The sequence below is a fragment of the Macrobrachium rosenbergii genome, chromosome 36 (assembly GCF_040412425.1).
Source record: "Macrobrachium rosenbergii isolate ZJJX-2024 chromosome 36, ASM4041242v1, whole genome shotgun sequence".
Taxonomy (NCBI): domain Eukaryota; kingdom Metazoa; phylum Arthropoda; class Malacostraca; order Decapoda; family Palaemonidae; genus Macrobrachium; species Macrobrachium rosenbergii.
This window is the reverse complement of record NC_089776.1, coordinates 3291143-3305637: the sequence shown is the minus strand read 5'-3', so window position 1 is coordinate 3305637 and position 14495 is coordinate 3291143. Positions and strand designations below refer to the sequence as shown.

General features: G+C 35.3%; 1 protein-coding gene across 1 annotated transcript; it reads right to left on the bottom strand.

The window, feature by feature from the left end:
• Positions 1-347: 347 nt before the first annotated feature.
• Positions 348-5182, bottom strand: LOC136856529 (uncharacterized). The gene is made up of 7 exons (XM_067134375.1): positions 5084-5182; positions 3239-4840; positions 2637-2888; positions 2271-2510; positions 1392-2081; positions 860-1114; positions 348-428 (listed from the first exon to the last, which is right to left on the bottom strand). Exons 1-7 carry the CDS (start codon positions 5180-5182, stop codon positions 348-350), a joined length of 3219 nt encoding a protein of 1072 aa, XP_066990476.1.
• Between the last annotated feature and the right edge of the window lie 9313 nt (positions 5183-14495).

The window sequence follows — 14495 nt, the reverse complement described above, 5'->3', positions numbered from 1 at the left end:
TTTGAGAAACAATGCTTCCAAGTGGCGTGGAGCAGGATGTTATTTAGGGTTCTTTGCTATTTCATTTTCTCATTAAGAGGACAAATTAAAAAAAAATTGCCACTAACAAAATTATGGTTTCAGCACTTCACTTCGCTTATTCTATAATCACCAACACCTTGCTCTATTGTTCATAAAGACCAACAAAAACTCGAGAAGTCACTTTAAACAATATAATTTTAAGTTTTTTAACAATTTAAGCAACGTATGATAGTACAAACAAAATTAATTAACTTATGAAAAAGAAACAAATTGATAACTTGCAATTCACATATCACATTAATAATGCAAAATAAATAACTTCACTTTTAGTACACAAGTAAAATACGATATAAATCCAGTGAGAAATCAGATGACAACTGCTCTGCTTGTCGGTAGAAAATATACTCCTACAAAAACAAGTAAAATACAACAAGAGGTAAACATTACAGAGAAAAACCAAGGAGCGCCAAGAGCGGAATACAAAACAAAGTAGATGGCACACTCAGAGAAAAACAAGGAGCGCCAAGAGCAGAATACGAAACTAAGTAGATGGCGCACTAAAAATATTACAGTATTATATAGATTACATTAATGAATGTATTTTATAATATATATACAAAGTTAGGTGACGGCATGTCACAGTTCCCCCGCCGTCATAACATGTCTCGGTAGTGGGTGGAGGTAGACGAGATAGGGAGTCTGCGATGAGATTATGGCTTCCTCCAATGGATTGAAGATGTAGGTTGAATTGAGATAACAGGTACGACCAACGGAGAAGTTTGTGGTTCTTCAGACGTGCTTTATCCAGGAATAGTAGCGGTTTATGGTCAGTGTATACAATGACACGTTTATGCCCTTCCAAGTATGGTTGGAAGTGCATTAGAGCAGAGATGATAGCAAACAGCTCTTTCTCCACAGTTGCCCAATGGGTCTGGGCACCTTTGAAAATCCCAGTGATAAGCGACTGGAAGGAGATGGTGTAGAGGTGGAGGAGTATCTTGAGCATAGTTGAGTATGACTGCATCAATACAGCTCCATAACCGGTATTGCTGGCGTCGACTTGCACGTAGAATTCCTTGTCAAAATCTGGTGCCTTTAAAATGGGATTGGATATTAGCATAAGTTTTAGCTGTTGAAAAAATATGTTCATGCTCCTTTGTCCAATTGAAAGAAACCTTTGTTGAAGTTAAATTATATAATGGAGCTGTAATTACTGAAAAGTTTTTCAAAAATCTAGAATAGTAGGAGACCATTCCTAAGAAAGTTTTAAGCTGCTTTTTATTTGATGGAGCTGGAAATTTCTTAACACTTTCAATGTTAGCCTCCTTGGGAGAGACCTGACCACTTCCCACACAATGCCCTAAATATACCACTTTGGCCTTCCCAAATGAGCTTTTGGACAAATTGATGGTCAGCCTGGATGTTCGCAGACGCTTGAATAGTTCTTCTAGCGTTTGTAGATGTTCTTCCCAGGTAGTACTAGCCACAATCAAATCATCTAAATAGACAAATACATTTTTCATGTCTCGGATGACTTCAGCCATCACTCTCTGGAAAGTTGCAGGAGCATTACAAAGGCCAAAGGGCATTACAGTGTAAGAAAAGAGGCCAAATGGGGTTATGAATGCCGAAATTTCTTTTGCAGAATCAGTTAGCGGAATTTGATAATAACCTTTGAGCAAATCAATTTGTGTTAGAATTATAGAATTGCCAATACTATCCAAAATATCGTTAATTCGGGGAAGTGGATAAGAGTCTTTAACTGTACCTTTGTTCAACTTCCTATAATCTGTGCAAAGTCTAAGTTGTCCGTTGGCTTTAGGAACTAAAAGACATGGAGATGCCCATGGAGATTTACTAGGTTCAGCTAAGCCATTATCCAGCAAATACTGTACCTCCCGACGTAAGCACTCTAGCTTGGTCCCAATGGCACGATAATATGGTTGTCTAATTGGAGAGATACCTGGTTCCAGTATAATGTCGTGTTGCAGTAATGTGCAGTTCTTTGGCTCTTCTGTGCAGATCTCCATGTACTTGGTGATTACCTGCGAAAGTGCTTGCTGTTGGGGATAATCCAAATGAGACAAGTAAGATGGTAAAGATTACAGGATCTGACCATTGGTACAGTCCTTCCAGGAAACAAGTACATCAATTTCAGAACATGAATTATGTGTGCTGTCAAAATCAGATGAGCAAGAGGAAGTTTTGATGCTTACAGAGTTCTGATCAGTATTTACGAGATGACTTACTACTTTGGTTGCAGCTACATAGGGTTTCAGTAGATTGACATGGACTAACTGAGTAGATCGTTTTCTGTCAGGTGTGGCAATGATGTAATTTACCTTTGTAGTCCTGCTTAAAATCTTATAAGGTCCTATGTATTTCTCCTTGAGTGGAGCTCCTGCAATAGGGTAATAAACCAACACTAGGTCATCTGGTTTAAATTCTCGTACTTTTGCCTTTCTGTCATAAAGATGAGACATCTTTTCCTGTGAAGATATAAGATTAAGATGAGCAAATTCATACATTGTTATCATTTTTGCTTTAAGGTCCTTCAAATATGAGAGAATATTAGTGGTTTCTTCAGCCCTTCTGTGCATTATGTTCTCCTTTACCATGCTTAATGTTGTTCGTGGCTTACGGCCAAACATTAACTCAAAAGGTGAAATTCCAGTGGTATCATGGGGCACACTGCGGAGAATATACATTAGCAAGTCAAGATCTTCATCCCAATGTAGAGATATTTCACTCATATACTTTCTTAACAAGTTTTTTATAGTCTGGTGGACCCTTTCAAGGGCGCCATTGGTTTGAGGATGATATGCTGAGGAATGTACCTTGTGTATATTGAACTCTGCCATGGTCTGCTTAAATAAATTACCAGTAAAGTTAGTACCTTTATCACATTGTAACACTCTTGGGAAACCAAATGTTGTAAAAACTTTCACCAACTGCCCTATTATGGTTTTAGCACTGATATTCTTTAAAGGAACAGCAATTGGATACCTGGTTGTTGGACAAAGTATCGTCAAAAGATATTCATTTCCTTTCTGTGTTTTTGTCATAGGTCCCACACAGTCAATAATAACCTTCTCAAATGGATATTTAGGAACTGCAACTGGCTGTAGTGGTGCTGAGGGAATCCTTTCGTTTGGCCTACCTGTTACTTGACACTGATGACATGCAGATATGTAGTTCTTAATATCATTCTTCATACCAGGCCAGAAAAATCTTGAGAGAGTCTACTGTATGTCTTGTTCACACCTAAATGAGCTTCCGTGGAATGAGCTAAGTCAAGCAGTGCTGGCTGAAGAGGTGCAGGAATGACCAATTGGTAACAGTCGTTCCAGGAATTTGTTGCTGGTGCTTTTGGTGACCTATAGTGACGGAAGAGAAGTTCTTTTTCCACATAATAATAGGGAGTTTTAGGTTTATCATTTGGATCAACTGTTTTCTTCCAAATAGACTTCAAGTTAGAATCTTTAACTTGCAAGTCAACAAACTTATCTTTAGACAAATCTACAAGATCTAATGCTTCTTCAATTCTGGTTTTATTTACATTAGAGGTTTCAGGTAGTTTATTTTGTGACTTAGATCTAGTTACTATTTGAGTTACAGTTACTTCACTTGAATCTACTTTCTCACTATCAATTATAACTTCAGGATCAGACACTATAAGATTAGATTGCAGAACTTTATCACCTGCAATATCATTACCAATGAGTATTTGAATATCATTACAGGGCAGTGGTTCATTTGATACGGCAACAGTAGCTTTACCTTTATAATATGGACAATGCAGAGTTACCTCAGCAAGTGGCAGGGTCTTACTAGATGACAGATCGGTGATGGTGACGAATTCCTGTTTGAAGTTCAAATCTTGTGAAGGTACACTTATGATAGTCTGGGAGGAACCAGTATCGCGTAGACATGACACAGGTACACCGTTGAGTGATCCTTTGCAGGTGAAGGCTTTGAACGGCTCAGGATCTATATCAGGTGTGGCCATATGGAAGGTTCTCTTAGTGTCTGGTTTCATAGGTTGTTTGCTATCATTAACAACTTCTGATTTCCTGCAGTGAGGATTTGGGCACTTGTCAATCGTATGTCCTTCCTGTTTGCAATAGGAACAAGTAGATGAAAATATCCTAGGAGGAGAAAACATAGATTTAAAGCCTGAGGTTTTATGAGATCTATGAATCAGAAAGTAATCATCAGCCAGGCTAGCTGCCTTTACCAAGTCTGTTTCACCTTTATCAAGAATAAATGTAGTAATATTCAGTGGTAGTTTTCTTAAAAATTCCTCCATTATCATCAGTTTCTTAAGAGAGTCAAAGTCATTTACTCCTGCCTTCTGCAACCACTTACTAAACTGTCTCACTTTGAGGTCACAAAATTCAACAAAAGTCTGAGAATGATTCTTGCTGGAATTTCTAAAATTCTGGCGGTAGCCCTCTACAGTAATAGAATATGCATCTAGGATGGATTTCTTTACGACATCATAATCTTTGATAGTTATCATTTGAGATGCAACATAAGCTGCCTTACCTTTTAGATTGTTCCTTACTAGCATTACCCAATGGTCCTTAGGCCAATTTAAGATATTGGCAGTATCTTCAAACGTGTGGAAGAAGACCTCTGGATCCTTCTCATTGAAATCTGGGAGTAACTTCTTTGCTTTTAGAAGATCAAATTTTTCTGGCAAGTCCCTTTCTCCTCTTTTGGCTTCAAGTTGAATGTTGGCAGATCTGGCTTCTCTTTCCAACTCAATTTCAACAAGCTTTTTCGCATGCTCGATTTCAGTTTCGTTTCCTCTGTTCTTCAATATGTAGGAGTTCTCTTTGTCTTTCCATTTCTGTTTGCCTCAGCTTAGCGATTTCCAGCTGAAGTTTTAGTTTCTCTAAGTCAGAATCAGTTTTCACAGCAGCAATCGCTCCGGTAAGGGCTCGTATTTCTTCCACATCTTCATCGTCTTCAACTATACAACCCTTTGACACCAGGAACTCTAGTATGTCATTGATGAGACGAGCCTTGACATAGGATGACTCCACCGGCAGTTTACATCTCTGGGCCACAGATAGGAGTTCCTGCTTTTGGCAAAACGTAATGTCAGCAGCTCCTCTTTAGGATTAGAAAGAAATGTGTCAAGATTGAAAGACATCTTAGTAATTAGTAGTTAGAACTTAAGAACTACGATATCAGTTTTAAATCCTGACTTCACACTACAAGAAACAAACCATATTTGAGATTACAAATTCTCCTCACACTAAGAAATTTAACAGATACTCTAGCATATCAAAACTCAAAGGTGATACACGTATGTTAACCGCTTATTTCATATTTACATAAACTAACATTTCAAGAATGATTCAAAGAGTCAAATAGAATAGTCTAAAATAAATAAATATCTAAGCATTATTTAACATTCACTGGATAAAATAACGACCACAAAGAATAATAACTAGAGATAATGGTTAATACGCAGAAAAACACATTAACTCTAAATCTTATAACAAAAAATATCTCAAACGCTTTAATGAGGCGAGATAATACTCGCAAAATCCACAATGGAAACAATAATAATATGTCAAAACAACCGTATTGACAAAATAATTAAAGATTAGATCTTGAGATCCGAGGATATGCTATAGATAGCTACACTGCAATGAAAATAAACAAAGCGGAAGCTTACAGAATACCCTAAATAAATTAAAGGATCTTGAGACGATCCGAAGAGTAAGTATGGTACAGTAGCAGATGCCCGGATTAACAATAAAATGTTCGTCGGAACGATAGCTATGACACGATATACCCTTATTTATGGTTCGTAATATGGGCGGTGAATGAAAGCACATGAAGTGACAGAACCCTGCTGATTAACACTAAGTTATTAGCTTTCCCTCCATATTACAGATACCGAAAGAATGAATGAGGAGGAGTATATTTTCTTTACATTATAATGACAAACAGAACTAAAATTTCTCACCTTACTTGTGTACACTTAACTAGAGCCTTGTAGATGTGGTAATGAACTTAAATGAAAATAATGAAAATCGAAAATCACTTGAAAATAATTACTAATAAACGAAAATGCACTTAAACCATCCCGGTCAGGCCCCCAAATTTGGTACCTCTTTGAGAAACAATGCTTCCAAGTGGCGTGGAGCAGGATGTTATTTAGGGTTCTTTGCTATTTCATTTTCTCATTAAGAGGACAAATTAAAAAAAAATTGCCACTAACAAAATTATGGTTTCAGCACTTCACTTCGCTTATTCTATAATCACCAACACCTTGCTCTATTGTTCATAAAGACCAACAAAAACTCGAGAAGTCACTTTAAACAATATAATTTTAATTTTTTTAACAATTTAAGCAACGTATGATAGTACAAACAAAATTAATTAACTTATGAAAAAGAAACAAATTGATAACTTGCAATTCACATATCACATTAATAATGCAAAATAAATAACTTCACTTTTAGTACACAAGTAAAATACGATATAAATCCAGTGAGAAATCAGATGACAACTGTTCTGCTTGTCGGTAGAAAATATACTCCTACAAAAACAAAAAATACAACAAGAGGTAAAATTACAGAGAAAAAACCAAGGAGCGCCAGGGTATAATTTGCATGTAAAAATTATATAAACTTTTACTAACACTGAGTCATGTGATGAAGTTAACATGGTAGCCATGCCTTAATTTGCAGCCAAACTGAAATCAAATCTACAACTTTCATTTCCAGCATATGTAGGTCATGAATGAATAATATTATGAGATTTCTATTAGTCGTTCTGGACACGCAGTTTTTTTTTTTTTTTTTTTAGCAAAATCGAATTCCATGTTGCCTATGATATCTCGAAGCGCCAAAAATAAAATAGAATTATAATAATCATACTACTGCTGATATTAATAGCAATAGAAAACTGAGGATGCTACGTTTTTGTCACATTGGTTGTGTGTTCCCAGTAAATTATGCCATGATCAGAATGTCGGTTTTAGCTTTATTCTCTCTCTCTCTCTCTCTCTCTCTCTCTCTCTCTCTCTCTCTCTCTCTCTCTCTCTTTCTCTTTCTATACTGCGTCTTATTATACAAAAAATCTTATTACGTATAGGTAAAACAATTTGAAATATGTGAAAAACTTCAAGAATGTCTTTTCGCCTGAAATTTTTACATTTTCAAACAAACCACAAGAGCCCAAAAAGAAATAGAGATGGAACAGAAAAACAAGGAAGAGACAAATGAGAGAAAGAAGCATTTCAAAATAAGCCTTCGCTCCATCTCGAATTATCTGTGTTCGTGTGTCAATTGCAAGGGTTTGCTGTGTTGCAACAAACTGTTCCTATTTCTTTTTATTCCGGGAATTTGAAGAAAAACTGACAAAATGATAAAAACAATTTAGTGTCTTTCAGATTGAGGCCTGATCTTTAATTAATTTTACAAATATCTTACTTCTTAAGGCAGATCACTATGTAAAACAATTCTGAATCTTTCCTATTAATCAGCTCAGTGGTCTTAAAACTTATACAAAATATCTTACTTTACTTGATTAGCTGTTAAACAATTTGAATCTTTCCTGCAGACAGTTTCCTTTCTTATCAGGTTTAAAATATTCTTACTTTCTAGGTTTATTTTGGTTAAAACAAATAGTTTTCCTGGTGCAGTTGTGGAATCTTCCGATCACCAAATATTTAAGCGAGGAGCAAATTATTCAAAATGCTTACTGTTGGCGTAAAAGTGTCTTTTTATTTTCTATTCTTTCATATTTATTATTTATTACCTCTCCTATAAATCAGTCTCTCTCTGCAAGGCCATTTCCCTATACAAAATATCTTACTACGTATAGGTAAAACAATTTGAAATTTTTCAAAAGATTTAAAGAAGAAAATTTGTTTTTGAAATTTTTGATGCGTTTGCAAACAAATCTACTATCCCCAAAAGAAATAAGATCGAACAGAAAAAATGCGTCAGTTGATTGTGACAAATGAGACTCTAGAAATTTTTTTAAGCATTCATTTAAAAGGAACCAGTCCCCATCATATTTACATCTCCTTTTTTTATTTATCTGTGTTCAGTGTCCGTCTTCAATTGCAAGCAGTTTAACATTTATTGCAACAAACTGTTCCTATTTCTTTTTATTCCGGGAATTTGAAGAAAAACTGACAAAATGATAAAAGAAGAGGTTTAGTGTTTGATTTTCCCGTCTGATTCAGAATGGAGTCCTGATCTTTAATTAATTTTACTTGGAATATACCCTTCTTAAGGCAGACCACTATGGCGACAAACATCTTCTGTGCCAGCCCTAGGAGAGCTGTTAATCAGCTCAGTGGTCTGGTAAAACTAAGGTATACTTAACTTTTTTACTCTTCTTTACTTGACTTAGCTGTTATTACCCGCTACACTCGCCAGGTTGCTGCTGCAGACAGTGTTCCTTTCTAATATCAGGTTTAATAATATTCAGCTTTCTAGGTTTATTTTGGTTACAGCTAACATGTGGAATAGTTTTCCTGGTGCAGTTGTGGAATCTTCCGATCACCAAATATTTAAGCGAGGAGCAAATTCATTCCTGCTTCCTGTTGGCGTCTCCTGAATTCAAGTGTCTCATTTTATTTTCTATTCTTTCATATTTATTATTTATTACCTCTCCCTATAAATCAGTCTCTCTCTCTGCAAGGCCATTTCCCTGTGGAGGCCCCTCGGGTTTATAGTCTGATGACTGTCCATAAGGTTTTTCAACTGAAGATTTAAAGAAGAAAATTTGTTTTTGAAATTCTAGTTGATGCATTTGCTTTGCTATCTACTATCCCGTAATTGAGCAGTTAAAGTAAGATCGATTCCCCTGACAAATGCGTCAAAAATAATTGTAAGCTTTTTAAATGTGACTCTAGAATTTCATTTTTTTTTAAATCATTCATTTACAAAGGAACCAGTCCCCATCATATTTACCACATTCTTCTTTTTTATTTATCAGTAAATGGACATTCAGTGTCCATATTCCCTTGAATTCCTGAATTAATTCAAGCAGTATAACATTTATGGGTATAGGCCACAATGAATGACTGAAATACCTTTCTTTCTTCATCCTTTAATATGGATACCTCGAGACACTTTCCTTCAATAACAAATGGGTTTGTAAACCTCAAACCTCAGCCAAGGACGGGCAATCCTCAGCCAAACTTTCCTTCGACCAAAAATCTCCATTCGCTTCTCTCCCAAAACCTAATCAGTTACTGCTGTCCCCAAAGTTCCTCTTCAGTCATTTCCCAGTAAAAGCATTCTAACAAACAGAAAAATATCACCACTGTTCAAAGAAAACTAAAACTAAATAACACTTGAAAGTTGTTGTCTGTAATTAGAATGGAAGACTACTGTAAACACTGCATACAAAGCATATAAATACTATACACAAAAAAAAAAAAAGGAAGCAACAAATATATGTATATAAATTATAGCACAGATAAATATATATATATATATATATATATATAAAAATCTATAATATATATATATATTATATATAAATTTCTCTGATATCCAAATTTAGTTCAAAATGCATGTGTGTGTCTGAATGTGTCTGTCTAAAAAGTATTAGTGAATTCCACTATTCATAAGTGGCACGGGAAAAAAAACGGTTATCTACGATAATGGTGACAGCCCTCTTCTACTGTAGGGGTACATCCTACCTGTATCCCAAACCAAACGAGTCCAATGTTTTTCATCCAGCACCAATGATATCCATACAGGTTTAATGGTCTGGTAGACTGACAACAGTTGTCTTGATTTATAAGGCTGCACTGGGTGAATAAAGTGAATTTCCTAGCTTAATAAATGACAAAAAAGTATTGTGTGTGTACGCATCACTTCTACACGCATGACGTTTCGATTTTCACAAACAATAAATAAATAAATAGACGGCATTCAGTATTCACTGTCTCTCGGGAATACCTTCCACTCAAGGCGAATTGTAACTAAGTTCATATGCCAGGATTCGGACCTGGGCCTTTGGTTAGGTATAATTAAGGTCCCAATATAACAGGTCAGCCAGTGGACAGATTCACCTTTCATGGGTCGTGGTCACTGACGTCTCACAGGCCGCTGATTCTTTCAATCTCAAGGTGATTCAGTTATTCAGCGTTAGTATTCATTAGTTTGTGTTTTATCAGAATGATAGATAGTAATAATAATAATAATAATAATAATAATAATAATAATAATAATAATAATAATAATAATATACATTCTTGCCAGACTATCGAGTACTTTACATGAATAACTTTTTCTTTGTACATTGCTTATTTATGTGCATATGACTCGTTAATAGCTGCTTTAATCAAGTAAACAATGCGCCGAAGTTTCTTCACCTAAATCAAGTTTTCTGTACAGCCGCTAACAGCCGCTACTGCGTATAATAAAAGCTACCGGAAATAGATCTATCTTTCGGTGGCCTTGGTATAATGTTGCATAAGCCTCGGCCCATGAAGCTTTAACCACGGCCCGGTGGTGGCCTGTCCTATAGTGTTACCAGAGCAATCGAGTTTTCTGTGCATTGTATAACCAAGGCCACCGAAAATAGATCTATAATTCGGAGGCCTCGGTATACGAGTAATGCTGTATGAGCCGCGTCCCATGAAACTCTCAGCCGGTCATGGTGGCCTGTGTTGTTGCGTTGCTAGAAGCATGATCATGGCTAACTTTAACCTTATAAATAAAATAAAAACTGCTGAGGCTAAAGGGCTGCAATTTGACAAGTTATATGATTGGAGGGTGGATGATCAACATACCAGTTTGCAGCCCTCCAGCCTCAGTAGTTTTTAAGATCTAAGGGCGGACAGAAAAAGTGAGGACAGAAAAAAGTGTGGACAGAATAAAGTACGGACGGACAAACAAAAGAAGGATGCCATGAGAGAAATCCTAATAGTTTTCTTTTGAAAGAAAATGCTAAAGAAATCCTTAAAGCAACACTTGAAACAGTGGGTGCTTGTCTCATGATTTGAAAGAAGGATGCCATGAGAGAAATCTTAAAGAATTCATGGAGAAGGAAAGAAGGATGCCATCTCTAAAGACTTGAAGAGCTGCATGTGGAAGTTTGCATAAAAAGCATTTCATATAAATACTAGGTCTCCTTTAAAAAAAAGAGAGCAAGCAATTGGATAAGATGTATGAAAATTAAATTATGTAGCACAGAAAAACTCAAAACTATTCATGGACAATTTGAAAGAAGGATGTCATGAGAGAAATCTTTTATTCATGTTGCCATAAGAAATCCTCTTCAATGCATGTAAAAAGTTTGAAAAAAAATTTGAGAGAAATCTATTCATGGAAAGTTTGAAAGAAAATGCATGAGAGAAATCCTGAAGCTATTCATGGAAGTTTGAAAGAAAAATGCCATGAGAGAAATCCTTAAAGCTATTCATGGATAACTTTGAAACAAGGATGCCAAGAGAAATCCTTATTTATTCATGGATAAGTTTGAAAGAAGGATGCCATGAGAGAAATCCTTAAAGCTATTCATGGAAAGGATGCCATGAGAGAAATCCTTAAAGCTATTCATGGATAAATTTGAAAGAAGGGATGCCATGAGAGAAATGCCATGAGAGAAATCCTTAAAATCCTATTCATGGATAAATTTGAAAGAAGGATGCCATGAGAGAAATCCTTAAAGCTATTCATGGAGAAGTTTGAAAGAAGGATGCCATGAGAGAAATCCTTAAAGCTATTCATGGATAAGTTTGAAAGAAGGATGCCATGAGAGAAATCCTTAAAGCTATTCATGGAGAAGTTTGAAAGAAGGATGCCATGAGAGAAATCCTTAAAGCTATTCATGGAGAAGTTTGAAAGAAGGATGCCATGAGAGAAATCCTTAAAGCTATTCATGGATAAGTTTGAAAGAAGGATGCCATGAGAGAAATCCTTAAAGCTATTCATGGATAAATTTGAAAGAAGGATGCCATGAGAGAAATTTGAAAGAAGGATGCCATGAGAGAAATCCTTAAAGCTATTCATGGATAAATTTGAAAGAAGGATGCCATGAGAGAAATTTGAAAGAAGGATGCCATGAGAGAAATCCTTAAAGCTATTCATGGATAAATTTGAAAGAAGGATGCCATGAGAGAAATCCTTAAAGCTATTCATGGAGAAGTTTGAAAGAAGGATGCCATGAGAGAAATCCTTAAAGCTATTCATGGATAAGTTTGAAAGAAGGATGCCATGAGAGAAATCCTTAAAGCTATTCATGGATAAGTTTGAAAGAAGGATGCCATAAGAGAAATCCTTAGAGCTAAACATGGAGAAGTTTGAAAGAAGGATGCTATGAGAGAAATCCTTAGAGCTAGACTTGGAGAAGTTTGAAGGAACGACACCATGAGAAAAATCCTTAAAGTTAGCCATGGATAAGTTTGAAATAAGGGAAACAATGTGTTCAAACTTCAAACTGGCAAAGAAGGTGAAATGTGTAGTGAGAGATTTACCAACGAAAGTGATAATTTTCTTTACAGAAACATCCGTATCGTGGTTTGCCGGAATAAGATATATGAAGTAGATGGTCATCAAGAAAAAAAGAGAAATTTTTTGTAAAAATTAAGGTGAAAATTGTCATGAATTAAAGGCAGGTTTAATGGTTGTTTAGATATTTTGATTATTTTAATCGAAATATGGCTTGGAATTCTTAATATAAATTCTCACTGACAGGTGCAGTCAGAGAGAGAGTGAGAAAGAGAGAGAGAGGGAGAGAGAAGGGACGAAAGTATTCACTTGTGGCCAAGTTTTTTTAACCAAATATATATATATATATATATATATATATATATATATATATATATATATATATATATATATATATATATATATATATATATATATATATATATATATATATATATATATATATATATATAGAGAGAGAGAGAGAGAGAGAGAGAGAGAGAGAGAGAGAGAGAGAGAGAGAGAGAGAGAGAGCTGTGAAATATTTTCTGTTAAAACAGAATTCCATCTAATAAAAGGAGCCCATAAAAATGCCAAAAGGTAGAAACTTAATGCTATATATTTCAGAGAACAACTGTCTCCCTCAACAGGAAAGTAATGAATGAAATAAGAATTACAGAAAAGCAGTATATATACCATGAGTTCCAGAGGTCAGCCATTACTTCTCTCCATTAGACAGCTTTTCCTTAATCTTTTTAACCGCTGGCCCGAGGAAGATTTTATCTATAATATCTGAGTCCCAATATCCTTTTGAGAGGTTCGTCGTATTTCTTTGTTTAATCAGTGCTGATTCTACCATCTGGCTTTTGAACTCACAATTCAACTTTGAATGGGAAACAGACAAGAATATTCCTTTTTTTATGTTTTAATAATTAGAGACATGACAGAATACAAATATACCGTACACAGAAAACCAACATTTTCATTTTCATATATTCACTATTTTAGTTATCATGACATTTCTATCAAGACTGGCGTTGCCAGCAACCTATTCTTAAGAACTTTACGAATTTGCTCCCCGGATTTCCTGGAAAAGGAAATTGAACTAATCCGTGAGCAGCTGTCATCTTTAATTTCTGACCATATAACTGAGAAAGCGATACATAAAGCAAACATAATCTTCTACAGTCCCCCTCAAAACAAGACTAGAGAGACACCCAACGATAAAATCAAAATCCCACTCCTGGACAGGATTTAGACGTTGACAGACATTTGGAAACTGTAACCCTTTTGCTTTTGCCTTCCCAAATACCCACAGCCAAATCCCTAATCAATGTCCAACAAAAGCCAGTCCCCAAAGACACAGGAGTATATGAAATCCCTTGCCTCAACTGTGACCAATCCTACACCGGTTTTACAGGTAAATCACTCCCCAGAGATTAATGCAACATAAACGTTCAGTAAGGTATGGCCAACAGAGTTCATCTATTTTTAACCACATAAATATCCATAATCACAGAATAAATTGGAATTTGTCACACATAATTTAAGCAGCAATTGTCAGTTCAAAGGCCAGGTTGGTAGAATCAGCACTGATCAAACACAGATATACTATGAACCTCTCAAAAGGAGCTTGGGACTCAGATTTTATAGATAAAATTTTCCTTCAACCGGTGATTAAGAAGTTTAAGGAGAAGCTGCCAACTGGAGTGACATAATGGCTGACCTCTGAAACTCTTGGTATAAATACCACTTTTCTGTAACTCATTCATTACCTGCCTGTTGAGAGAGACAGTTGTTCTCCGAAATATATAGCATTAACTTTCTAACTTTTGGCATTTTTATGGGCTCCTTTATTATATATATATATATATATATATATATATATATATATATATATATATATATATATATATATATATATATATATATATATATATATATATATATATATATATATATATATATATATACAGCATAATATGATATAAATATATTGGCTAAAAAATTTCAAGGCAACTAATGAATATTTTCTTTTCTCTCTCTCTC

Bases quoted from the DNA above. Each gene is read 5' to 3' on its own strand.
- LOC136856529 (XM_067134375.1), bottom strand. From the start codon at position 5,182: ATGTCTTTCAATCTTGACACATTTCTTTCTAATCCTAAAGAGGAGCTG. The intron at 2,889-3,238 runs GTATGAAGAATG...AATTTATTTAAG, and splicing joins CTCAAGATTTTTCTGGCCTG to CAGACCATGGCAGAGTTCAA. The intron at 1,115-1,391 runs GTATATTTAGGG...CCCATTTTAAAG, and splicing joins CATTTGGGAAGGCCAAAGTG to GCACCAGATTTTGACAAGGA.